This window comes from Antechinus flavipes, chromosome 1 (assembly GCF_016432865.1).
Source record: "Antechinus flavipes isolate AdamAnt ecotype Samford, QLD, Australia chromosome 1, AdamAnt_v2, whole genome shotgun sequence".
NCBI lineage: Eukaryota > Metazoa > Chordata > Mammalia > Dasyuromorphia > Dasyuridae > Antechinus > Antechinus flavipes.
Window position 1 is genome coordinate 184,536,715 of NC_067398.1, and position 25,982 is coordinate 184,562,696.

At 32.7% G+C, this 25,982-nt stretch overlaps 1 protein-coding gene across 8 annotated transcripts in view; it reads right to left on the reverse strand.

The window, feature by feature from the left end:
* MCTP1 (multiple C2 and transmembrane domain containing 1) overlaps window positions 1-25,982 on the reverse strand; it is a 697,990-nt gene that overhangs the window by 254,941 nt on the left and 417,067 nt on the right. For 4 of the 8 annotated variants that reach the window (XM_051993769.1, XM_051993752.1, XM_051993744.1 and 1 more), the window contains 3 exons: window positions 19,218-19,295; window positions 15,249-15,419; window positions 11,862-11,992 (listed from right to left, as the gene is read on the reverse strand). In XM_051993769.1, coding sequence (XP_051849729.1) covers window positions 11,862-11,992; window positions 15,249-15,419; window positions 19,218-19,295 — 380 coding nt within the window. The remainder of the gene's footprint in view (window positions 1-11,861; window positions 11,993-15,248; window positions 15,420-19,217; window positions 19,296-25,982) is intronic. The other 4 variants (XM_051993794.1, XM_051993777.1, XM_051993761.1 and 1 more) reach the window with 1 other exon arrangement.

Genomic DNA, 25,982 nt, shown 5'->3' on the forward strand with positions numbered 1-25,982 from the left:
CTTTTTCGTCAAATACTTCTGAATTCATTTTTTACTTCATAGTATTCATTCATTGTTTTGTAACCTTAAAAAAATTGCTTTTCTTTTCTTAGTCTCCCACTACTTTTTCTGTAAGTTTTTCTTAAGGCAAATTCTTTTCTATACATTTTTTTTTGTTTGTTTCCTGCTATTCTGTTGTTCTCATCTCTTGCTATTTTAAAACTGATGAAAGGAGCTGATTTAGCTGCAATCTTTTACTCAGTCATCTTGCTGGAGTTATTTTTTAATTTTGTTCATTCTCCTATCTCTTTTTTCTTGGATACCTTTATAGCTATTTTGTTTTGCAGAGATGGAAATGGGATTAAATCAATCTTCTCATTATGATATCAGGTTTCACTAGGCTTACAATGACAGGGATTTAGTCAGGCCTCTCTATTTACACTAAAAACCAGTATTGCAATTCTGGACTCTTTCTTTAAAATAGGATCAAGAGTTTGGAAATCTCCAGGTTCCTTTGGCCATCTCATTGTGGATATTGTTTATATCAATTAAACTTTAATAGAGAATGGAGATAGTTTGTTTCAATGTCTTCATGATCCCAAAATTACTCCCACAATTGTAATTGGTCATATTCGATTGCTGTATAGTCAGTTTCATTTATTATGATGCCAGTTGGTATTTTCCATATTCTGTGATGCTTCTACTAAGTCTGTAAAGCTTTGGACTGTTTTGTTTTTTAATCTCTGAACTATACTTTCCAACTTTGGGGGATTTTTTTGGGCTATACTTCTCAATAATCAACTCAGTATTTACATATATTTTGACAATTTGAAAGATCTTATTAAGTTCTTTGTAAGAAATATATACTTAGATATGTGAAATGTAAATGGCAAAAAGATATTAGCAAATATTCATCTTGCATTTATATACATGCATTCCTTCCCCAAAGTATTTTGGGCTCTAATCTTTCTTTTCTTCTTACTTTAGTTATTCTAATTGATATTTCTTTGATAACATGATTTCTATGGACAATTAAAGAGTTTTGGATAGGTTGTTTGTCTTATTAGCTATGGGTTTTTTTGTGATACATGATCTTTCAAGTTTGAAGAAAAAAATAAATGAATACAATTTAGACTTTTCATTTTCACAGATATCATAGTTTTCTTCCTTTTCAGGCTTACAATTCTCAAAATAACTCATGGCTAACAATCCAATGATCAATATTTCTCTCTGTAGTTTTCACTCTAGTTCTACTCCAATATGTCATGATAAGGAGACAACTATGGCTCTCTGAAAACTATATAATACAGCTCAAACTCTAACTGGCCCTATCAAACTGAGAAAACTTTGAGTCTTTCTGATCCAGTAAGAAGTGATATGGTTATTTACTTAGGAATAACCTAGCTAGTTTTCCAAAGACTAAGGCACTAGAATCACAGAAACACATGGAATTCTAAGGGACCTTCAGAGCCATTCAACTCAATTTCGGCCGGAGCTAGATTAGTTATGTAATACTTAATGTGGGATTTTTTTGGGTTTTCCCACCAAAACTTTCAATAACAAAGGACTAATAATATTACAAAGCAGTTTATTCCATATTTGATTGTATTAATTGCTAGAAAGTCAAGTCTGTCTTCTTCTCAGCAAATTTTCTGTAGCCTCTGTTCCTTGTTTAGATCTCTGAGACTAGTCAGAACAAATCCTATTTCACTTCATATCAAATTCCTTCAATTATTTAAATGTACTTGTTGCTATCCCACCCTCAGCCCCCTTAACATCTTCATTTTTCCAGAGTAAATGTCCTTAATAATTTCAACTCATCTTTCTGGGCAAAAGCTTGGAGACTTGTGCCCTCCTGGTTGCCCCTCTTTAGACACTGTACAATGTCGGCCATTAAGAGATCGTTTTTGAGGGGATAAACAATAACTCATGAAGATTCTTCACTTTGAAATGGGGACATGTCCAACTGCATTGGAAGTTTTAATAAACATAGCAACAACAAAAAACATGACCTATTAAAGTAAATCTATTCACAAATAAGGTATCACATTTATAAAATATTTTACCATCTGGATCATACAATTGGAGCAAGTATGGTCATTTGCTGTTCCCGTGAGCTAGGGCAGCTAAGTGGTGCAGTAGATAGAGCACCAGTCCTGAAGTTCAAATCTGGTCTCAGACACTTAACACTTCCTAGCTGTGTGACCCTGGGCAAGTTACTTAACCCCAATTGCCTCGGGGGAAAAAAGAATACTATAAGCTATTAACACAAAATTTTCTGAATTTCATGATTATGCAGCTTTCAAAATATCACAAGATGTAACAAAATCTCTTAATGGTGATATTTCTCCAACTGCTATTTAATGTCCTCATTTTTCACTTGACCTTGGTGAACTACTTATATTTCAGCATAATTATGCAAAATTGTTAAATTCTCCATTCACTGACTACAAAGATAAATTGCTAACACTGTACAACTTGTTGCACAAAATCTGTTCATAAAGGAAAGCTTGCCCATTCCATAAAAAATATCGCAGCCAGAATAAACTTTTGGAAAACATATCCTGAAGACACATGTGGAGTAAAACAAAACTAACAATAAGAAAAGGAGGATTAAAACTATTAGTAGATAATGGTTTATGTTCAGCTTATCCTGAAGCATGGCAAGAAGAGTCAGTGGCAGGATTCCATTCTTCATTTAAATAATACTCAGTTTCATTTAATGAAATATTTTATTTAACTCTTGCTAAGAAAAGAAATGGGGAAATATAAATATTTCATAATAAAAAAATCTCCCCGTAGTTTAAGATTTCCTGAGTAGTATATGCCATTGTGCCTTTAGATGAATAATGCAGGGGTATCTCTCTCATTCTACACTTATTTATGTTGAGTATAAAAATTTTTTTGTAGGATTGGTGCAGAAAATAAAAAAAATGTCTACAATCAGAATCCAGCAGAAGTGTCAAACCTTCAAATTAATTTGGTTATTTCCAATATATTTGCCTTTGATTTTACAATGTTAATGAAGTCAAAAAATATTATTTTAAGACCTTCATTTGCCACAGTGCTTATATGCAGGCATATATACATTCAAAATATACTCATATAATTTAAAGACATTGTTCCTTACTCACAACTTGCCAATTTGGAGTACATTTTCCTTTTAACTCTGATAAACCATACATCATTATTGAAAATACAGCTGAAAAGAAACTATTCCAGTTTGCATGTACAATCCTTGATGATCATGAACAGTGCCAACTTATGGCCACTGATAACAATGAGACAGATGGCAATAAGGGTAATCCAATGGCCTAAAATATATGCTCCCAAATCAGTGACATTTTAAAGACAAACAAGAATTTTTGACACTAATAAATATTGCTATAAATCTCCCTGTACTGGACTACAAACAACTCCCATTGAATAAAATCTCATGACATGGGATTTACTTATCCTGTATGTTCATAAAAACAACTTGTTCTGTGACAGCTCTCATTCTTGGCAATTTACTGCAGCTGTCTGCAGCCAATTTGTTCACATTATGGCTATGCATAAAGGTGTAACAATCATGGGGATTTATTAGCTGATTATCATAAAGATGGCAGTCAGCCTTTCCTTCCAAAATGCAGGTGAAAAGAAAGTTAAATAATTATATGGGGATTAAAAATCATATCACTCTCTTTAGTTTGTAATAGCAATAATTAGTTGTTATTTGAATTTTACTATATGGTATATATCATAAGTAAATTTATAGATATCATAATGATTACTGAATACTCACTGGGCATATAGAATACTTATTGAATATCCTGAGGATTCACCTCAATGGCTTCTTTTCTCTTTGTCTTAAATAAACCCTTTATCAAGCTAATGCTCACAAGATTTGGTGAGGGCAAATGTCCCTAGTTCAAAAGGTTCATAGTTTAAAAGTTTCAGACAGGGAAGTAATTCAGAAATGTCATTTACTATTTTCCAGAACTAATTTTAAATTCCTTCACAATTTCACACACACTAAAAAAACTTTCTTAATACTTGTAGGACCTAGAACCATTGGTGTCTGGCATGAAGTAAGGTTTAATTTCTGCCTATGATAAGAACTTAATGAATGTTTATAAATTATTTTATTGGTTACTCAAACTTTCTGTGTCTGAACATTTTTTTTTGTTATGAAGTTGCAATTTTAAAAATTCTTATGGCAGAAAAAAGTCAAAATACTTATTTGGATTAAGTCAAATTCTAGACCATATAAATATAAAGAGTTTTTACTTTCAAGCTCTCACACAACTGCTATGTTAATTTTTCCACACACAAACATATACAACAAGTTTTATTCTTGGATTGTTCCATTTGGTTTCTCCTATATGGATAATTCTTTTTTCAAAATACTTATCTACTCTATTAGTTAGTAGAATTAATAATTTTTGTGCCCAACGAATAAATTTAGGAATGTAACAGAAGGAAATGTGCTATAAAGTCTCTTTCATTAGCTCAGGAGAGTTAGAAAGTTTCTGGTTCTCTCATTTGGGGCAGATGTCTACACGGGTTATGACATTCTCATTATACTATTATGGATTGCAGAATCCAATCCAGAGGATTGCACTCTAATTTCTGTTATTTGATAAACACTTAAACAAATTTTCACATTGATATACTAGACATCTCTGATAGGGGCATAGATTTATAAATGAAAAGGATGTTAGAGGTCTTCTGATCAAAATTCCTCTTTACCAAATAGAGAATTGAGATCTTGTCCGCAGTCACATAGGAAGCAAATGGCAAAGTATATCCCATGCTCCACTGGTTCTGACTGCTTTGCTTAAAGCTTTAATTCTGTCATTGAAGGTTCTAGGAATGGAGCTTTTATTGTATGTTTCCCATTCCAACTTCCTTGCTACTTATTACTGAATTTATTCAATAAGCATTTATTAAAAGCCTTTTATGTATAAGTTACATAGGTGATGACAATATAGATGAGAAGAAAAATAGACCCTGACTTCAAAGAGTTTATAGACTTGGAAGATACATGTCCCCAGACAAGTAAATGTATACATAATAAATACAAAGGGACTTCAGGAGCAAGTGGCACCAGTTGGGGAAATTGAAGTGAACTAGGGTCTTCAAAAGAAAGAAATATAAGGGGAGAGGATTCTGGGTAACTTGTGAAAAGGAATGGATTTGGAGACAACCATATGAGGAACAAAATGTTGGCTAGTTTTTTTGGAATGCAATATATATAACATGTAATCAGCTTGGAAAGACAGGTTATAAACTTATTGGGAAGAACTTTATATGCCAAACAAAGAAGTTTATACTATATCCTAGAACCAATAGGGAGCTATGAAGCTTCATGAACAGAGAAGTGGTATGGTCAGATCTGTATTTTAGGAATATTGATTTTAGGAATGTCGAGTGAGGATTGATTGGATAGGAAAGACTTTGAGATAAAGGAAAATTAGTTTATGGAAGGATGGTTGTTATATGAGGGAAGAGAAGAGCATCAGATGCAAGCAATGTTAGAAATGGATAACTTGTAAATTGACTGGATATGGGGAAAGAAAATGAGAATGAAAAGTTGATGTAATGTAAAATTTAAAAAAAGTATCTTCATTAATGCATACAAATAGAAGTGAAGCTCTATTACAACTAGTCTTAAAAAGAGCTTTCCACCAGTTGGCTGGAGAGATTAACACTCAGGATGAGAACCCATTATCTCTGAGAAACACAGCTGATACTGAGTTGAGTAGAAACATTTCACCCAAAAGCTTAATGAAAGCAAATTGGAGAACAATCAGGTATTTTACAACTAAAGGATCACAGAAATCTCAAAATTGGTAGAAATCTCGGATATAATTAAACCTAATCCCTCCCTGAAGCATAAATCCCCCTTACAACATCGCTAGCAAGGAGATTATGCAGTCACTATTTAAAGATCTCCAAAACAGATTACTCATTTCTTCCCCTCTGAAGTCCATTCTTTCTTTTATTTCTTTTAACACTCAAATATTTTATTACTTATTTTTTTACATTCTTTTGAAAAACTATTTTAGTTCCAATTCTTCTCCTCTCTTTTCCCTCAAACTACTGAGAAGGCAAGCAATGTATCCATTATACATATGAAATAATGCAAAACATATTTCCATATTAACCAAATTGCAAAATAGCAAGAAAAAAATAAAAAAATATGCTTCAATTCACACTTGGAGTTCATTAATTTTCTCTCTGTAGATAGATGGTGTTTTCACTTACAATCCTTCAACATTGTTTTGTTAAGAGTAGAGTCTTTCACAATTGATTATCATTATAATATTGCTGTTTCTATGTACAATGATCGGATACTGCTTACTTCATTAGACATCAGTTCCCATAGATCTTCCCAGGTTTTTCTGAAATCACTCCCCTTGTCATTTCCTATGGCATAATAATATTCTATTGCAATCATATACCACAACTTGTTCTGCCATTCTCCAATTAATGGGCACCCTTTCAATTTCCAATTCTTTGTCACCACAGAAAGAGCTGTTGTTAAGTATCTTTGTACATATAGGTCCTTTTCCATTTTCTTTTATCTCTTTGGGTATAGACATTTATTAACTGGGGAATGGCTCTTATTTTTTTTAAAATTTGACTTAGTTCCCTAAATTGTGAAATAACCCCTTTATCAAAGAAACTTACTATAGAAAGTTTTGACAATATTTCATCATCTATAGTGCTTTTTAAGCAAAATATGGTTTCCCAAATTATCTCTTTTAATTATATCTGTTTTTGCCTTTGTTTTGCTTGAGATCATTACTGCCTCCTCTACTTTTTTTTTTTTTTACATAGATTCTATTCCAGCTACTTATCTTATCTCTATGTATATTTGTCTGTTGTATACAACATATTGTTGGGTTTTAGTTTCCAATCTATTCTGTTCTATACAGCTTTTTTTTTTTTTAGTAAGCTTATCTGATACATATTCATAGATATGATTACTATTTTCCTCCCATCTTTTTTTTTCTCTTTATTCTTCTTTCTCTTTTTACCATGTCCCTCCTCAGAAGTCATTTTTGCTTCTGCCCATTGAGCCTCCCTTGATCTATCCTGTTTTTTTTTTTTTTATCATCACCCTTTTATTTTTACTGCTTCCCCTCTTATTTCTCTGTTGAGTAAGATACATTTATACACCCAAATGTGTGTTTATATATACATATATTTTTATATATGTGTGTATATATATTTTTCCTTCTCTCTGTGAACCAATTTAGATAAAACTGAGGTTCAAGTACTGTTTACCCCCTCCAATTTTCCTTTCCAATGTGAAAGTTCTTCCTTGCATGCCCCTTTTAAGTGAGATAATTTTCCCTAATTTTCTTCATTTCCGTCTTTCTCAGTGAATTCTTCTTTCTCATTCATCCATTTTTTAAGATCATCCTAACATAGTTGACTTACAAGCAGACCTTTTGTCTATGTAGACTCCTTCTAATTACCTTAATAATGATAAAGTTCTTAGATGCTATATGTATCATATTTCCATATAGGATCATAAACCAGTTAACCATGACCATCTCATGATTTCTTTCTCATGTTTATTTTTTTTTTTTAATGTTTCACTTGAGTCTTGTACTCAATGTCAATTTTTTTAAAATTAAGTTCTGGTCTTTTCATCAAGAATGCATGAAAGTCCTCTATTCCATTAAATATCTATTTCCCCCCATGAAGAATTATATTCAGTTTTGTTGAATAGATTATTCTTGGTTGTGATTCCTAACTCCTTTACCTTTCAAAATATATTTTAAAACTCCACTCCTTTAAGACAGAAGCTATTAAGTTTTATGTGATCCTAACTGTAGCTCCATTATATGTAAATATTTCCCCCTCTCCACCTCAACCATGTCCCCTTAAAATATTTTCTCTTTGACCTGGGAGTGCTGGAATTTGGCTATAATATTCCTGAGAGTTTTTAATTTTAGGCTTTCTTTCAAGAAGTGATTGGTGGATTCTTTACATTTCTACTTTATCCTCCTTATTCAAGATATATTAAGCAGTTTTCCTTAATAATTGTTTTTGAAATATAGTGTCTAGTTTCTTTTAAAAATCATAGCTTTGGGTAGTCCAGCAACTATTAAATTAGCTCCTTCTTGTTCTATTTTTCAAGATATTTGTTCTTTTTAGAACAAGATATTTCACATTTTCTTAAATTTTTTTTCATTCTGTTGACTTTGTTGCCCAATTTTAATTTTTTAGGAATTATTTTCTTCAGTGAGCTTTTGTACTTCTTTTGTCCCATTTACCCAACCAATCCTGATATTCAAGTTGTTTTTCTTCAGTGAATTCATTTTGCATCTTTTACCTTTTGGTCAATTCTGTTTTTGATATGTTGTTTTCTTCAACTTTTTTTAGTTCCTCTTTTACAAAGTTGTTAATTCTCTTCATACTTTTTTTTGTATCACTCATATTTCTTTTCCAATTTTTTTTCTACTCCTGTTATTTCTTTCTTTAACTCTTACAGGAATTCATATTGGGTTTGTGTCCTGACTGTATTTTTCTTTGAGGCTTTGCTTGGAACTGTTTTCCACACTGTTGTCTTCTGCTCTGCCATTATCACAGATTTTTATGTCTAGTTTCTTTTTTCTTCTCATTTTCTTATATTACTTCTTGACTTTGAACTTTATTACTAATTGAGCTCTGCTCATCTTGGATTGGAAAGTTGCTGTCCCAAGTTTCAGATATTTTTTTCTGCTGCTATTTCAGAGCTAGTTCTGGGGATGGAAAGGTTCTTCAAAATTTCAATTGTTCTAAGGTGGTATGATCCAGGGAGAGATGTGGTCATTGCTTTCTTGGTTTGTACTTTAATCTTTATCTAGAAAGGGCTCCCCTGCAGTTGTAAGCACTTATACTCCTCTGAGCCCTGGAACTGTGATGCAAAATTGCATATGTGCAATAGAATTTCTAAACAGCATCCAGTCTATGCCCAGTAGCAGTTCAGAGTCGCCTGTCTCTTTCTGATCAGTTGTTTGACACCTTATTACTTCCAGGCTAAGAGCTTCCAAAACCGCCGTTGCTACTGTCACAGATACTACCTCCAAGGTCCACATTGGTGCTGTTACTGATTTTGCTCTATCTGGACCCCCTGCTGGTGCACAGATCTCTTCTATCCATTTCCTAAGTTGTCTTGAGCTGAAAAATATCTCACCCTGGCTTTTTGTTGATTCTGTCACTCCAGAATTCAATTGGAGGTATTACTTTAAGTTGTTTAGTGAAAATATTGGGAGAATTTTTCTGGGTTGCTGCCCCTACTGATGCATCTTGGTTCTATCCCCAGCTTATTCTTTTTTTTCAATTAATTTTAGAACTGGACAGTTCTTGATACTGTCTTTTCTTTTCTCTGAAGCTTCTTCTGTGGTCCTATATAAGGTACAGTAGAGAATAGATACCAAGGGGAAGGAAATCTAGGCTAGTGTTTTCTCTTAAACCCTGTAACTTTCCCTTCCCCACCTCTCACCCTATTTTTAATGAAAGTAATGCTACAAGAATTCTTTACCTCATAAAATTGTGAGAACATTGCTTTACAAACCCCAAATGACATGTTAATACATTGTTAACAGCAGCAGCAGAAACACCATCACCACCATCATTATCAGTAACCTCAACTTTCAGTTCACTGATACCCCACCTTCAGCTTTCAATGTGCTATTCATGCTATCACCTTTTTGAAGTTTCTCTACATTTCAGATTCACTAGGCAGTAGACCCTAGAGACATAATTCCTCAATTAATTCCCTCTCAATAAGAACATAATCAACTCTTAAGATATTTAAAAGGAGTATAATATGAAATGCACCACCTAGATGCTACAATGAATAGACTGTTAGACATAGACTTAGGGAAGATCTCTGTCTGAATCCTGCCTCTGACTCTTAGTAATTATATAAACAGGAGTCACTTAACCACTCAGCCTCAGTTTCCTTATCTATAAAATGTGGACAATTGTATTCTTCCAGGCTTGTTGTATGGATAAAGTAAGATAATGTATGCAATGTTTTTTTGCAACCATTAAAGAGATTTTAATACCCTAGAGGGTAAATATAACTGATTGAAAGGATAACAATAATTCTCAGTCTTATATAAAAGTTTTTAGACTATTTGCTTGCTCTCCTCTTTTTTTCCCTCTTGTCTTTCTTTTCCTTAGTTTGGGTCTTAATATAAACCATTCTAGTTCCAGTTTGATGTTATTCTTTCATAGTCCTCTTAATCTGCTTTTTTAGTGCTCAATGTCAAATCTAGACTGAAACTTTTGTCATACATATTTCTAATACAGGGATGTTTGGAGCCATTTTGAATTGTATCCAATTGTTAAATTTTGGATGTTTTTACACCTTAGAAAGAGACATATGCTATAAATCACATGATAATATATTGTTTTGTTGATTGTCTAGACTTAAAAAAGAGACGGAGAAAAGATTAAACAATGCAGATTAAACTTAAAAGTGTGTCATATATATACATTTCCCCCCAAAGAGCCAGCCAAAATTAAATATTCAACATTCAAATATTCTGAATATTCTGACCCTATTAGAAATTGCTCAACTTTTATGGAAACAGATTCAATCCCTCTTCATGAAATCCCTCTTCTTGTTATGGCTTTGGTCTTTGTATCTATGTTTCTCACAGCTGGCTTTTCCCAGAAAAACTCATGCGTTAAATCTGAAGCTTGATCACTTGAAGTGATGCTCAAAGAAACTTAAGAAAATAGAAATGAGGAAGAATGGAATGAATTGGGGGTGGCTTAGAGAAGACATAGAAATGGCATGTGGACTACTAAAATTGAGATTCATTAAGAAGGATGATTTGGTGGGATTTGGGGGACATGAATAGGAGTAATAAATACATGTGGAGAGGTAGGTTGGAATCAGATTGTGGAAGGTTTAAGTTATTGGGTAAGGAGCTTATATTTTATCCTAAATGTAATAGAGAGTCATTGAAGATACCTAGAGGAATAAGTAGCAGTCTAATCCATAGGTACTTTAGAAAAATTCTTTTGATAGCTGTATGGAGGAAGAATTGGAGAAGGGAGAAACTTGAAGCAAGTAGAGTATTTAGAAAGCTACTATAATAGAAGATAAAAGGTAATAAAGGCCTTAAGGTGGATAGCATATTTCTTAATCTCTTTGGATCTCAGTTTCCTTGTCTGTAAAATTAGAGAGGTTGAACTTAATGATCTCTAAGGTCTCTTCCAGTTCTGTCTCTCAAGATCCTATGTAATCAGCTACTCAATATACATCAACACATATATAATATGTATATATATATATAGCACATCACATATATGTAAATATATATTTACATTATATGGATCTCAATCTTTAACCTGCATTGTTAGATTAATACATATTTGCTTAGTTACCATTCTTCTGGGTTACTCTTTACAATTTCACAAATTCTAAAGATTCCATCCTTTGCTGTACTTTGCAAAAACAGCATTTTATGGTCATAACAAAATGTTTTATGAAAGCAGTTTCTTTGCTACAAATAGGAAATCACAACTATATTGTTTTAAAAGTTCAAAAGATTTTCTTATCTCTATCTCCAATGCTTCTGAATAAGAGAGTTCTTCTATAGGAAAGAAGCCTTTTATTATCTTTGGATCCTTTTACACATTTTCCCGTTAGCATAGTTTCTACCCATCAACTGGTCAAAACTGCCACCTACTGGTCAATACTGAGATTTGCCTTTCAGTTCTCTACAATGTGAAATAAATAGTGAAGCTATGTATCTTCTGGTAAAATCCTACATTTTCTTCAGAATGATCAGGTTGATTATGAGAATTAAAATGAAAACAAAGACTATTATTGAAAATATACTTTCTTCCTGAGTGAAATAGAAAGACCAATTAGCACAAACCTGCCAATAAAATCATCCCTCTTCCCAGCATCTTTGTCCCATGCAGTAATATCAATAATTCCTCCTCGCTCTTCATAGAGATGAAAGTCAAACTGTTCCCTCCACTGAGGATTCAATGTTTTGGGCATAATCTGGAAAAAAAGGAACAAGAAGGTAATTATTGTTTTATAATTGAAGCTTCTCTCACCTAAGACACAAAATTAAATTTTAGGTACTAACAGAAAATTATATGAACTTGTCTGAAGCCTTATTAAAAAAAATCCCAGGAACCACAGATAATGGGACAGATTTACCATACTTATTGATCCCACAAAAAAGGAGATCCCTTATGATGAAAACGAACTGTTTCTCTTGAGGGAGGAACTTATCCTCAGCCATCTTTAGTGATGGACAGGAGACAAGGCTAGATAACAATTTGAGAATCAGACTGAACTATTCCTAATTTAGGAAGAAAAACAAGATGAAAACATCAGTTAGACAATATGAGTGATTCTTTATAATAATAGTCAATGAGTGGAAAGAGGAAAATTGGAGTTTCCAAGAATTTTTGTTTCTGTCCCTTGGTTATTCCCAAAATGTGGAGAACTAGGCTGAAAAAAAAAAATACATAAACTAGACAGCTGCCAAGATGACTTTATATTAAGTTTTGGCAGAGGATCACAGGAATAATACATTTCTCTTATTAGAAAAATGACTATTTTCTTAAGTTTCTACTAAAATTCCAAAGAAACAGTTTTTCAGCTAATTTTTGAGGTTTGTTGTGATTATAAAGCAATCTTATTCTAACACAGGCGCAGGTGGAACAGCATAATAGATAGAATGCTGGGTCTGGCATTAGATAGACTCATCTTCCTGAGTTGAAACCTGACCTCAGACATTTAATAGCTATGCTACTCTGCACAAGTCACATAATTCTGTTGCCTCAGTTTCCTCATCTGTAAAATGAGCTGGAGAAAGAAATGGCAAACCACTCTAGCATCTCTGCCAAGAAAATTCCAAATGGTATCATAAAAAGTTGGACATGACTGAAAAATGACATAACAAAAATTCTAAAACAATTTAAATGAAACTAAATCAATAGATATATATTGAATGTATTCAAGGCACTAGGATTAATAGTTATTATAGTCTACAGAAAGGAATTTAATAGAAGAATCATGCATGCTGCAACTATATAAGGAGATTTATTTATCAAAATATCAAAAGTGCTTTATTCCACAGAAGTCTAGATGAGAAATCTAAAGAAAAGTATTAAAATCAAATTATTGTAAAGTGGGAGAACATTGATAATGAAACCATTAAGTTAGTTGGTCAATAATGGTGAAGCACTTACTGAGTGCCAGGAATTGTGCTAGGTGCTGTGGAAACAAAGAAAGGCAAAAATGTGGTCTTTAAAGGAGTTCATATTCTAATGAGAAACTCAACATGTATATATACTCAGAAGAAATGTTCACTTTTGATGGAGAATAATCTCAGAGGGGGGCATCAATAGGGGGCTGAGGATGGGGAGAAAATTCTCTTGTGGAAGAGGGCATTTCAGGCCATTCAGTAGAGGAAGGAGTAGGTCACAAGTGAGTAGATCGAGAAACTGGGAAGTGAGAGTGCTTAGAGTATCAATGTGTACTCCCCCAGTATAAAGGCAGGAAATGAGGAAATTATATTTTTTGAATGGACAAATGAACACTACATTTTTCATATAGATTATATGGAGAAAAAGAGGCAGTATGGAATAGTTGGGAAAAAACTAGATTAGTCAAAAGGGAGAGAACAAGAGACAAGTGCCCATTGTAGATTTCATATTTTAGCAACAAAGAATAGAATAAAGATTTAAACTGTATAGAGTAGTAATGTCAAAGTAAGCCATATCTTTACTCAGAAAACCACAAATTAACATTATCTATGCTGTAACTTTATTTTTATTTATATCATTAAACATTTCCCAATTACATTTTACTCTAGCTCAGGCCTGATTAGGTCTTTCTAGGGCTCAAGTTTGATACTTCTTTTAAGGAGCACAGAAGGAAAGCTGGCAAAGTAAAAGATAAAAAGCCATCAGTGTCACTGGCATATATTGTGTAATTCTTCATCACTGAACACTGGCTGGGAGACAGAGTTGAATGCATCATACTGTTGTTCTGATGTCCTCAAGACATTAGATATAAGAATCAAATTCAAATTGTCATCAAATTCAACCCAGTTAAAAGAAAGGGTGAGGATGCATAAAAAATTTGAATATAAAAATAAAATATGACTTTTCCTTCTATAAACTCTAGGAGTACTTTTTATCTCTATCACTGCTTGTAGTCTAAAGATCTGGATTTGAATATCAGTTTCATCATTTCCTAGCAAAATCGAACAATCTTTGTGACTTCTGACTTCAAGTTTCCTTATTCTGGACATAAGCTTAACATTGATGTATATTACATGCTATCCAAGCTTGCTGTGGGAAAAGTGCTTTGTAAAGTACAAAATAAAACATGAGCTAATATTGCTTTGTGTTATTGTATTTATGTCTCATTTTCCCCAACTTGACTTCTAGAGGGTAGCAACTGGGACTCATAGGGTAGTTTTCCAGATCAACCACAGTGACCAATATAACAGCAAATGTTCAATAACCAGCCACTTGACTGATAGATAAAACTGATGTAATGTTTTAAGTACTAATTTATGGATCATTTAATCACTGAAGAATCATTCCAATGAAATTCCCAAGCATGGTTAATGCTAATGAATACTTTGCAATTGCATTCGTAAAAACAATTGACATGTATAATGGCACTACAAAGAATGAATTTAAGTCATGGTAGTAGGTGGTCACCAACCTGAAATGGATGAGATGAATTGCCCCGAGTCATTAGTTAACACCAGCAGCAAAAAGCAGACCATTAAACAACATCATACAGGGATTTAAAGTTTTGCCTTGAAGGTAGGTGTAGGGGATGGAGAACAGGGTTGTTATATCAGTGTAAGGAACTCCCAATATGGAAATTCCCCCAATTGATGTAGATCAGAAACATAAATGGCATATAATAGCTTGTGATAGTAAGAATTTAAGTGATTTGCCCAGCAGCATAAGACTATATATATGTCAGAGGCTTGTAGTGCCAGGTGTCTTGTCAGAGGCAAGACTACAAGGAAAATTTGATTCTCTATTCACTACATCAGGTGCCTCTCCCTTTATATAATAATGTACATCATGTTGTGCCCCTGAAAGTTTGCAATTACATAAAGTAAAAGTCTTAGAAAACATAGTATATGTTAGTTCTCTGTTCTCACAGATACCCTAAGAAGGGGTTCTGCTACATTTATTAAAGACTAGTTTCTTCAGTTTTAAAAGTATAATCGTCAATGGAATTAAATCTTACAAACACAATAAAGGCAAAATACCTTGCTCTTGTACTTCTGATGACCAAGCCGGAATTTCACATAGGGATCACTAAATCCATTTGAATCCATGGCCTTGAGGTCTCGCCCTTCTATCAAAGTGATGCTGACTATTCCTCTCCATAAGTGGGATTTTCTGTGCAGGTCTGAGAGACGTAAACTTTGGGTCTGAAACTTTGGTTAAAGGAAAAAAGGATTACTTTCAAATATAACAAATAAGTCATTTGATGCTTAAGATTTTTTTTTTATTTTGCTATTCAAAAAGAGAAAATCAAATCAACCTGTTTGAAGATTTTAAAATATGTATTATACATGTTAAATATAATCCCATGGAAGTTTTTAGGATCTTTATAAAGAGCTTAATAAATGAAACATCATCAAAATGGACATTTAGCCTGTAAGACAAAATCAAGAGTCTGAACTGTTCAAATCCCAATGACTTGTAGGAACTCCAAGAAGATTGGGAACTTCTGCAAATGCTGATAACCAATAATCATCTGCTGCAAATTACTTATGAAAATAATTTATGATACTGAATAGTACAGCCAAATCATGGCAATTAGTTGCTTACCTACTTTGGCTTTAGATGATCTATTTTCTTTCAAGTTCTGACTTAATTGTTACAATTCAATCTTCCTTGTATGATCTTTGAATAAAATTCTGGAAGCAAAATACCACTACCACCTCTCTCTCAGCACATAAAAAGATCTGAGATTCTATCCCTCGAAAAGATGGATGTTCAAAAGATTTGGAATTGTAGTTTACTCTTGACCTTGATAGAATGACTAAAATTCTCCAAACAATTGGCACTCAAACCTGAAGCCTGCTTCCCACAGGGAAGAGAACTTATAACTTGAAAAATTGTGAATGCATGCTTTATGTGATAAATGTATTCTCCTGATTTCATTTCTCCTTTAGATATTTGAATATTTCTTCTTTATTGAATTTTGTCAGTTATAGTCACTTCTAACTTAGAATTTTTAACTTGAATGAAACCAGAACTGCATATAAGGTAGTAACACTATCTATATCATTATTAAAGGTAGCCTAAGAGGAAATTTACTTGGTAAACAAAAATGAACTAAAAATTCAGCCTATAATCTTGACACTTTTTACTTTGGCTTTCATAGAAAATCATTTCTGACTAGATTTTTTCAGTGCAAGGAGCTCCCAATTAAGAATTCCCCTTACAATACCAATTTGTACCTTCTCGGCAATTTATTGTCTTATTGGAGTTATCTGTATGTGTTACCAAAGTGATTGTTTCATTTTATAATCCCATTCACAATTCTCATTGTTTGTATTCATTTCAAATGGAATTCCAAGATTCACTTCAAATTCTAAATGTTCATAAATTGTTATTTAACTTGCATTTTACCTAATTTTTTCACCTTAATTGTATAATTATGGTCTGCTTCATGCAATTCCATCTTGTGACCTAATTTCTTTTCCATGACAATAATGTCTCATTTAGCAAATATCTTTGGGAAATGAGGTTTCTCACACAATTGAAGCTTCTTCCTTTGAGGGTCAAAATTTAAATCATTTCTCTATTTTTCTATCTAGTATCTCTTATTTGTATCCCCAATGCTTAACACAGTGCTCAGCACATGATAAATATTTAATAAACACTCTATCTAACTTTCTATCCATTTCTGATGGAAATATTTCTTTATAAAATGTAGGTTAGATTTTCTGGTTTCTTACAGAAGGAATACTAGATTTTTTTCCTGGGGTGTCAATATGAGTAAATGACTGGAGAAAGTAATTTCATCGTTGGGATCTTTGGTTTTTCATCTGGGAACTGAACAGACTTGATTAGATGAGATGAGCTTTAGGGTTCCATCCAATGCTGATGTTCTTTGATTTTAGGATCCATTAGGCCTACTACATGGTAATAGAATTCTATATCTGCTTTTTAGTTTTTCTTTTCACCTCCTGCAATGTCAAGTTGTTTCTGTCACTGCTGTTGTCATAGTACTTCTAATATCATCCTATTTTTCTTTTTCCTTCTGCTTTATTGTTTTTAATTTATTGTGGACTGGAAACCTATGTAGTTAAGCTTAAGAATTTTACATTATATAAAAGTCAGCAGGGCTCTAAGTGAAGGCCCAAGAAGTTAAAGTTCATCAGTTTAACACAGGGACTTTGGAATAGCTTTGAAAAATGTTCATATACTCATGCTAAAGTTACTCCTGCATCTCTTCTGGCAACATTAATCCATAGTATATATATTACTATATCTTAAAATAACTCCAACTACTAGCTTCTTTCAAATGTATGACTTTTTAAAATTACTTGTATCTGTTTATATCTATAATTTTAAATAATTTAATTAAGAATATCTAAATGTTATTTCTCTGGAAGTTAGAGTTATTATAAAGTTTATTGTCCCTAAAGTTAAAGAAATATAAAATGATAATTGTTGCCAATCAAGGATACATTTTCCCAAAAAAATTTTATGGAAGTAATAAATAAATGTTTAAGTTTTTAAAAAGCTATTCTTCTGACTCCTCACAGGAGACAAAGAACTTGACCTACAGACAAAAAAAAGGCACACAGAATACTAAATGTTCATGGGGAAATAAAATTAACTTAATGGAGATTTTAGTGCTGCCATTAGTTGTTATGAAATGCTTTTCTACCTGACAAGGATATTTCTAAAATGAGCTAGATAATGGAATAAAGTGAACACTGGTGATGGGGATGGGGATGGGATCCAATGTAAGGAAAATATTTTCCCTTTGCAAGAAGTTCAGCAATAGAGGGCTAACAATTGTGTTACATACGTACATATTAATACAGAGTAATGTTACCCTATATTCCCCTCCTTCTCTCTCTCTCTCTCTTTTTTAAAAAGGATTATGCTTTTTAACAAAAGCAATCATCAGTGTAACAGTTTTATTCTTATTATAAATGTTTGCAATCATGACAACATTGAGTTTAAGTGCGAGAAAGAATTAATGAGCTTGAAGCAAAACTATTACATAAAGGTAAAGTATCTAAAGATGTAGATGACAAACAACAGAGAAGTATGTGCCAACAGTCAAGAAATGTGAAAGATAAGAAAACTGAATAGTCAACCACATGCATACAAATATAGGAACTTCTTTGGAAATTAATCTGAAAGTACTTATCCCTTGGCATAAGTTGGTACAACATTTACTTTCTTAGTGGTTCTCTTCTCCATTTAACAAAGGTTACTTAATGCAATATGATTACATTAACCATGCGTTAGTCAATGGATTGCTAATATTATTAAAACATTATTACCCATTTCTAGCCATTGGGACAGTATTTTGGTTTGTATATTTTGAATATCTGACGAGAGAAATATTGGATTCATCTGGCAAATGAAAAAATAAACTTTTGTTTAATATTCTAAGTGGTAATTCTGTTTTAAAAATCAAATCCTTCACTTTAAAGATAGACATTTTTACTCCTGGGTAAAGTATGCTGATAAAAATATTAATAATAACAATTATTTACTGAGTATTTACAATGTGCCTACTAGAATATTAAACATATATAAAACATTTTTCAATAAACATAAATCATAGATAACACTGCTTCCTCTCCTCCCCTTTCTTCCTTCCATTCTGACTTAATTTCTTCCCTTCTCTGTTCTTTAAAAAAATTCCAAAAGCAAAATTTCCAAAACAAAAAATAAACTAACCACTACCAAAAATGTCATTTATTCTTGTATTGATTTACTGATTCATGATTCCAGGTAACAATATAGTTTCAGAAATTCGGATGAAGTAGGCATTTACATTTTTGCAATTTCAACTGCCAGGATTTCAGAGCAGGTAAGTAAATTAGTTCAATTAAAATGAGTGTTAATAAATTATAGCCTTTCATCATGCTATAAAAACAATGTGAATAAGGAGATGTATTTTTAGCAAGGTCATTCAATTGTAAGTTTGCTGCTGATGTTAGCTTAGAAAGGGGAAGTGGAATGGTACAACTTACTTGTGTATTTTGGCAACAAGGATTCTGGAGTTCTGCTCTGGAGAAGCCCAAGGCTGGAAAAGCAGGGGTTCTGTAGGTCTGATCGAAATCAATGGTCAGAACTCTATGAGGATGTGAACAGTGTGCCTATCCATCCCTAATGTTAAGTGTTTGAAAGATCTTCACAAGCAGCTACACTCAAAGAAAGAACACTGGGAAATGAATATAAATTGCTTGCATTTTTGTTTTTCTTCCCCGGTTATTTTTACCTTCTGAATCCAATTCTCCCTGTGCAACAAGAGAACTGTTCGGTTCTGCACACATATATTGTATCTAGGATATACTGTAACCTATTTAACATATAAAGGACTGCTTGCCATCTGGGGGAGAAGGTGGAGGGAGGGAGGGGAAAAATCGGAAGAGAAGTGAGTGCAAGGGATAATGTTGTAAAAAATTACCCTGGCATGGGTTCTGTCAATAAAAAGTTTAAAAAAAAAAAAGAAAGAAAGATCTTCACAAACCAATTTTCGGGGAAAAAAAAAAAAAACCGGTAGCACTATTTTCTATGGTACCAGAAAATTTCTTATAGTACAAAAAAAAGCATATACATTATGCAAAGTATATACATGATGGTTATTATTTCTTTTGATAAGGTGATCCAGTGGAATTGGTATTCTAACCTTCCATTATAAAAATGGAACTTCTATCAACTATCACTGAAGTCCTACAAGGTGGCTAGGTTTCAAGTATAGTCCCACTGATGTATAGTATGTCCACTAATATTGCCAACTGGACTGCTGCCAATTGATTGGTGCCTATGGACCAATCTGGTTAAGTGTTATTACTAGGATGATGAAGTCTGCATTTAGAGTAACTCCTGAAGCCATTAACTAACATGAAGGAGGGTTGTAGTCTGTAGTCTAGTTCCTCATTCCCCATTAGATCATTCCTATTTTCTCTGAGTAAACAGATGCTTGAAATATTGAAATAAGAGTAATTAAGAGTCAAGAATTCCTGCAGTTTATAGATAATATATGCAGTAGCCAAGGGAATAAAATTCAGGTTTTATTACAAAACAAAATAAAATGGCAAAAAGAGATTTGGGGATAGGATGGGGTGGACAATTTTTAGAGTCTCAAACATTTTTAAAGTCCATTTTGGTTCTTATATAAAATTATATAAATGAAAACCTACATAAAACAGTGAAGATTCCAACATGATTCTAGTTGTTTGCTGCTAGGTTGGGCATTACACAATCACATAAAGAATACACCCAAATAGAAACAGGCTGAGAGTAAATATATTTGACTTCATGAGACATATACAAAATACCAACAATAACAAAACAGCACCTCTAATATAATTGAATCCAGCAAAATATCTGGTCTCATAGTAATATATCAGAGACTTATAGTGTGGACTCCAGCAAAAAAGATAGTGGAGGAGAAAGGATATTGCAGAAGGAGTAATTTAATTGCCCTATATGATAGAAAATGGCAGTTAGAAGATAATATTAACAGGATACAAAAAGAAAGATGCAGATAAGGTCAATTAAATGTAATGATATGGACAAGGAGAAACAAACTGGACCAAAATCACCTTCTAAGTTATTTTGGAAAATTGACAGCTATAAAATTCCCGACAAAATCATTTCCCCAAGATACTATCTCTGAAGGCTGCTTATCATGTCATTGCTATTGATATATTATTTAGTCATTTTCTTCTCCAGAATTTACAGATGAGGAAACTGAGGCAAACTATCATGAGAAAAATTAAAAGGTAGAAATTGGGATGAATATACTTTGTAATGCCTTGGTATGTGTCTTCTCTTTACTCATCTGTATGTATATTGTTTCTCTTTTGAGAGGATTAGGAAAGCAAAGGACTCTGTTTTGTTTATTTGCCTTGTAGAACTACTAAGCCCTAATACAGTATCTGGGACAAAATAAATGTTGGGGATACCCAGATGACACCATGGTTAGAGTGCCAGGATTGGGGTTAGGAAGACTTGATCTTAAATATGTTCTCAGATATTTACTAGTGGTGTGATCCTGGACAAGATTGCCTCAGTTTCCTCATCTGTAAATGAACTGGAGAAGGAAATGGCAAACTACTTCAGCATGTTTGCCAAGAAAATCCCAAATGGGGTCATGAAGAGTCAAACTGAAGAAAAACAACAACAAAATTCTTGGTCATTGGTTGATTAGACTGGACAAAGATAAGAAGTGAAATGACAATTGGTTTCTCAGCAGAGACATCCAGGACTCAATAAATTTTTATGCATTTTCAGGATGGAGAAATTTTAGAATCTATATTATTAACAAACAAAAAAAAATCAATATATTTACCAATCTGTGATTTTGTTGGTGTAGGCATTTCCTCTACGAATTCAGAGCACAATCTTTAGAGTGGTATTAGTACACCAAATCTTAGATAGCTGTCTGCAACTCAGAGAAGTGCTAGGGCATGCCCAGGAGGTATCTTGGCTTGGAATCAAGAATTTGATTCCAAATTTTAATTCAACCTCAGATACTATGACCTTTTTTATAAATCACTTAATCTCTGCTTGCTCACTGGAGAATGAGGATAATAATAAAAGCACCTCTCTCAGAATTACTGTGAGGATCAAATGGAATTGAATGAAATATTTGCTAAATGCTTAGCACAGTGTCTAGCACACAGTAGGTACTTTCCTTCCTCATGGTTCCATGATTAGTAAGAGTTGGACATTGTATTTGAGCCCAGTTCATCCTGACTTTAGGTCCATCATTCTACAACAACCCTAAGACTGCCTCTTAATCTTTGTTATCATTATTATAATGATAGCATTATAATCATAGCGTATTATCATCATCATTATTATTAATAAAATATTTGTGACTCTTTAAAAAAAAGGTTTATTGTTTCCTGATTCTGAACCCCAGGTCTAGGAAATAAAGCAACTTATTTAATTTTATGTATTTAATTTAATTTATGGCAAGAGGGAAAGTCAAAAGTATTTTTCCTACAAAATCCTTACAATCCTCTGCTTTTGTTACCTTTGATTCATTTTTTTTCTGTGTTTTTATATAATCACCTACACATTATAAAACTAGTGGGAAAGATATTGCTTCTCTGTTTACAATGAGGCAGTATGTCTGTGAGAGTCCATTTTCCCTCTATTTTCAGCACAGGGGTACATGTGCCTTTATTTAATCAAATGACCCATGAGACACTTTACAAAGAAGAGATAATGACAGCTTTAGTGTGACTGTTTTGTACTATGAACACCCATACTTATCAAAGCACGGTGCAATTATCAGCTCAATCCCAGTCACAGAAGCTTTCTATCTTTCTCTTTCCCTACTAAGCTCATTCCAGTGAATTGCACCCAGATGATGTATTCCAACAAGTGGATTTGCAGTTCATCTATCTTTCAATTCAGGACTGCTTTTTACAATAAACCCTTTAGTACTTTGTCCAATTTAGTTTTAGAACTATGGTCTTATTAAAAATCTTTGATCTTTTATTCCTTGGAAAACTATTCTTAACTACAGTGATTCTCAGTGGAGATATGTCCTTTAATTGTATTCTGAAATTTTCTTTGATAAAATTCACTTCTATCCAATTTGACCAAAAAAATTATTAAATGTTTGTTGTGTTAGAATACTGTCTTGTGCTTAGAGAGGAAACAAACTTTAGATGAGCATTAGGCCTGGTTTTCTGAGAGCTTAAAGTCTTGTTAAAGATATAGCAAAAGCAGATATAACTAAAAATGAAAATAATGTATATTAGTGAGATTAAAAATGTTTTGCCCAAGATCTGAAAGGATACCATTAGTATTTGTACATTTTTCTGACAACTATTTCGAATATTGTACCGAGATCATCTGTAAAGGTCATAAACATTTTTTCAAGATAAAACTCAGTTTCAATAATTGTAAAAAAGGAATACTATATTCTAATAGTCTCCTTATTTTTTTCACTAAAATATCTGATACTTCTGGGAACTGAACATTGAATTACTTTCTTTTCTATGATGATTATTTTTCTTGGTCAATGAATGACAAAAATATATTTTAAAATTATCTAGAAAATCACAATAAGGCTCAGATTAGTCTGTTTCTATTTTAACTCTCCCCAAATAATAAGACTTGTAGAACTATCATAATAACTCTATGTTAATTCTATTTTAACAGCATAACACTTTAAAACTGCTTCTCAAACATGTATTGTTTTTAAGATGTTAGGGTTTATGTGGACCACTTTTGTTTTTAGTTAAAAAAGTGATTTTTCTGACAGGCTAATTGAAAAATGTTTCACCAGGATTTAGTACTTTCTTAAATCAACAGAAGGACACTCTATACCTGATTCATTCTGTAATAAGGTATATTTCAGCTTTTATCCTAGGTACTATTCTCTTCACCTGAGAAAGCATTCAAGATTGCCTATAATATTTAAGACTTTTGGATTTTTGAATATTTCCATATTCTTTTTTATACTTTTGTAGAAAAACAACACGAAAGAACCAAGGTACCATTTGGTGAAAGAGAAGTGATATTGGTTATCAGACTAACTTCTGATCATGTATTTACACCTTTTTGTCCCATTATTTATATAATATCACTTTTTTTTTTTTTTTTTGCTGAGGCAGTTGGGGTTAAGTCCAGGGTCACACAATTAGGAAGTATTAAGTGTCTGAGGCCAGATTTGAACTGAGGTCCTCCTGATTTCAGGACTGGTACTTTATCCACTATGCCACCTGGCTGCCCCACAATATTATATTTTTAATGACACATCTTGAACCACTGATTTTTTAAATTAGAAAATCAAAATGCTAAACATGAGAACTTTAATGAGTCCTCCACACATCAATGACTTAAGGAGATATTGAAAAAATGTCACACAATGTAGGAGGCATTTAACAGGGAAACCAAAAAGCCACACCTCAAAATAAGTATAGTTTTTACATTTCATAATTGACTTTAAAATTTCTTACATGGACTGCTGCCCTACCTACTCATTGAAATTTTTTTTAATTTCTAAAGCAAAGTACAATGTGGATTGCAGTCCTCAGGAAACTAGGCTGCAAAGTAACCTTAATGTAGGATTTTCAGTCAAGAAATCTTGAGTGCAAATGCAATGGACAAATAATTTTACCCCTTTCCATCTCAGTTTTCTAATTTATAAATGGAGGAGGTTGAGTTTGGCCTTTAAGTCTCTTCTAAATGTAAATCTACCCTAACCCTAAATGCGCATTGCTTTACCATTAAATAAGTTATATGATTTTGGTCATCTCTACTTCAGTTTCTTTATCTGCAAAATAAAGTTGGAATAAGTGATCTACAAAGTTCCTTCAAAGACCAACACTTTATGATCTCTGAAGAATACCTAAACCAAGTGCTCAGAGACAGTCTGTTAAACCTCAATGTCAAAAAAAAAAAAAAAAAACCTCAATGTCATTATGTTATTCCTGTTAATTACATGTTTGGTATAAGAAACATTAGGCAATTAAGAAGGTTAGGAAATGTAAATGGACAAAATTGGATAATTAGAATGGATTAGGAATATTGAAAGTCAGAAGAGGGTATAGTAAAAAAATAGCATTTGATAGGTAATAATTGTAAAAACAAAACAAAACAAAACAGACCTCATCATGTAGAGCAAACTGTGGAAGTAGAATAATACCTAGTTGTATGTCTTCAATAAAATGAAACAGAATTTTCAGTCATTTGGGGTTCCACACTAATATTATGTGTTTGTGATTATACATATAAAAATGTGTATCTATCATCTATCTGGTGTGTGTGTGTGTATGTCTGAGAGAGAGACAGACAGAAAAAGAGAGGAGGGGGAATGGGAGGAGAAAATATTCTGGTCAGTTGTCCTAGATAATGTGGCTAAGAGTATTCATTTTGAATAACTAGCAAAATAAAGTAGAAATGACAATTTTACACTAGCCCCTCAGTAATATTAAGGATGCTGAATAAGTCAAAAGATAGGGGCCCACATCTAAAATTATCTTCAGATGAAATTCTCTGATCATTTTAATAAAATGAATAAACAAATAAGTCATTTCATTTATGTCAAGAAAATAAATGGAATAACTAAACACTAGAGGCCACTTATCAAGAAGTCTTCAATGAAATGAAGGGGGAAAATGATAAGGTTTTAATTCTCAAGTTATCTATGCTCACTGAAAGTCTAAACAAGAGTTCAGACAAGAAAGGGAACAACTATTACAATCTCATTTATTTCTGGAGAGGAGGGACCTTCACTTATATATTGACTAGCTCAGAGTTTTGCTAGATCATTAACTAGATCATTTGCTAGATCATTGCTAGATCATTCTATAGTATAAAAACTGTGTGGGGCCTAATCTCTTTAAAATTTGGAGATTTAAGTATCTGAATGCTCTTTGAGGTCCAAAAAGAGAACAAGAAAACATCAGTGCTTCAATCACAATTTCTAAGACTATGTAATGGTGCCCTAGAGGTAAATTTCAAAGACAGGAAAAGTTCATAGAAGGCAGAAATAAGTAATCAGTATAGAGCAAAATGTAGTATAGCAAGAAAAGTTAGATGATGGTGCTCATAAAAAAGTAAATAGTGTTGAACTAAAATCTCTTATATTAAAAAGCCATGCACAGAAGTCTCATTTTTCTCTTTCCTCAAATACAAAGCAAGACTATAGTTTTTTTTTAATTTAATAAGATTTTATTTTAATAAATAAATACAGACTGTACAAAATGTTTCAAATAGTATATAACTGGCCTAAAATTATTGTGGAATAAGAAAAGACATTTTCA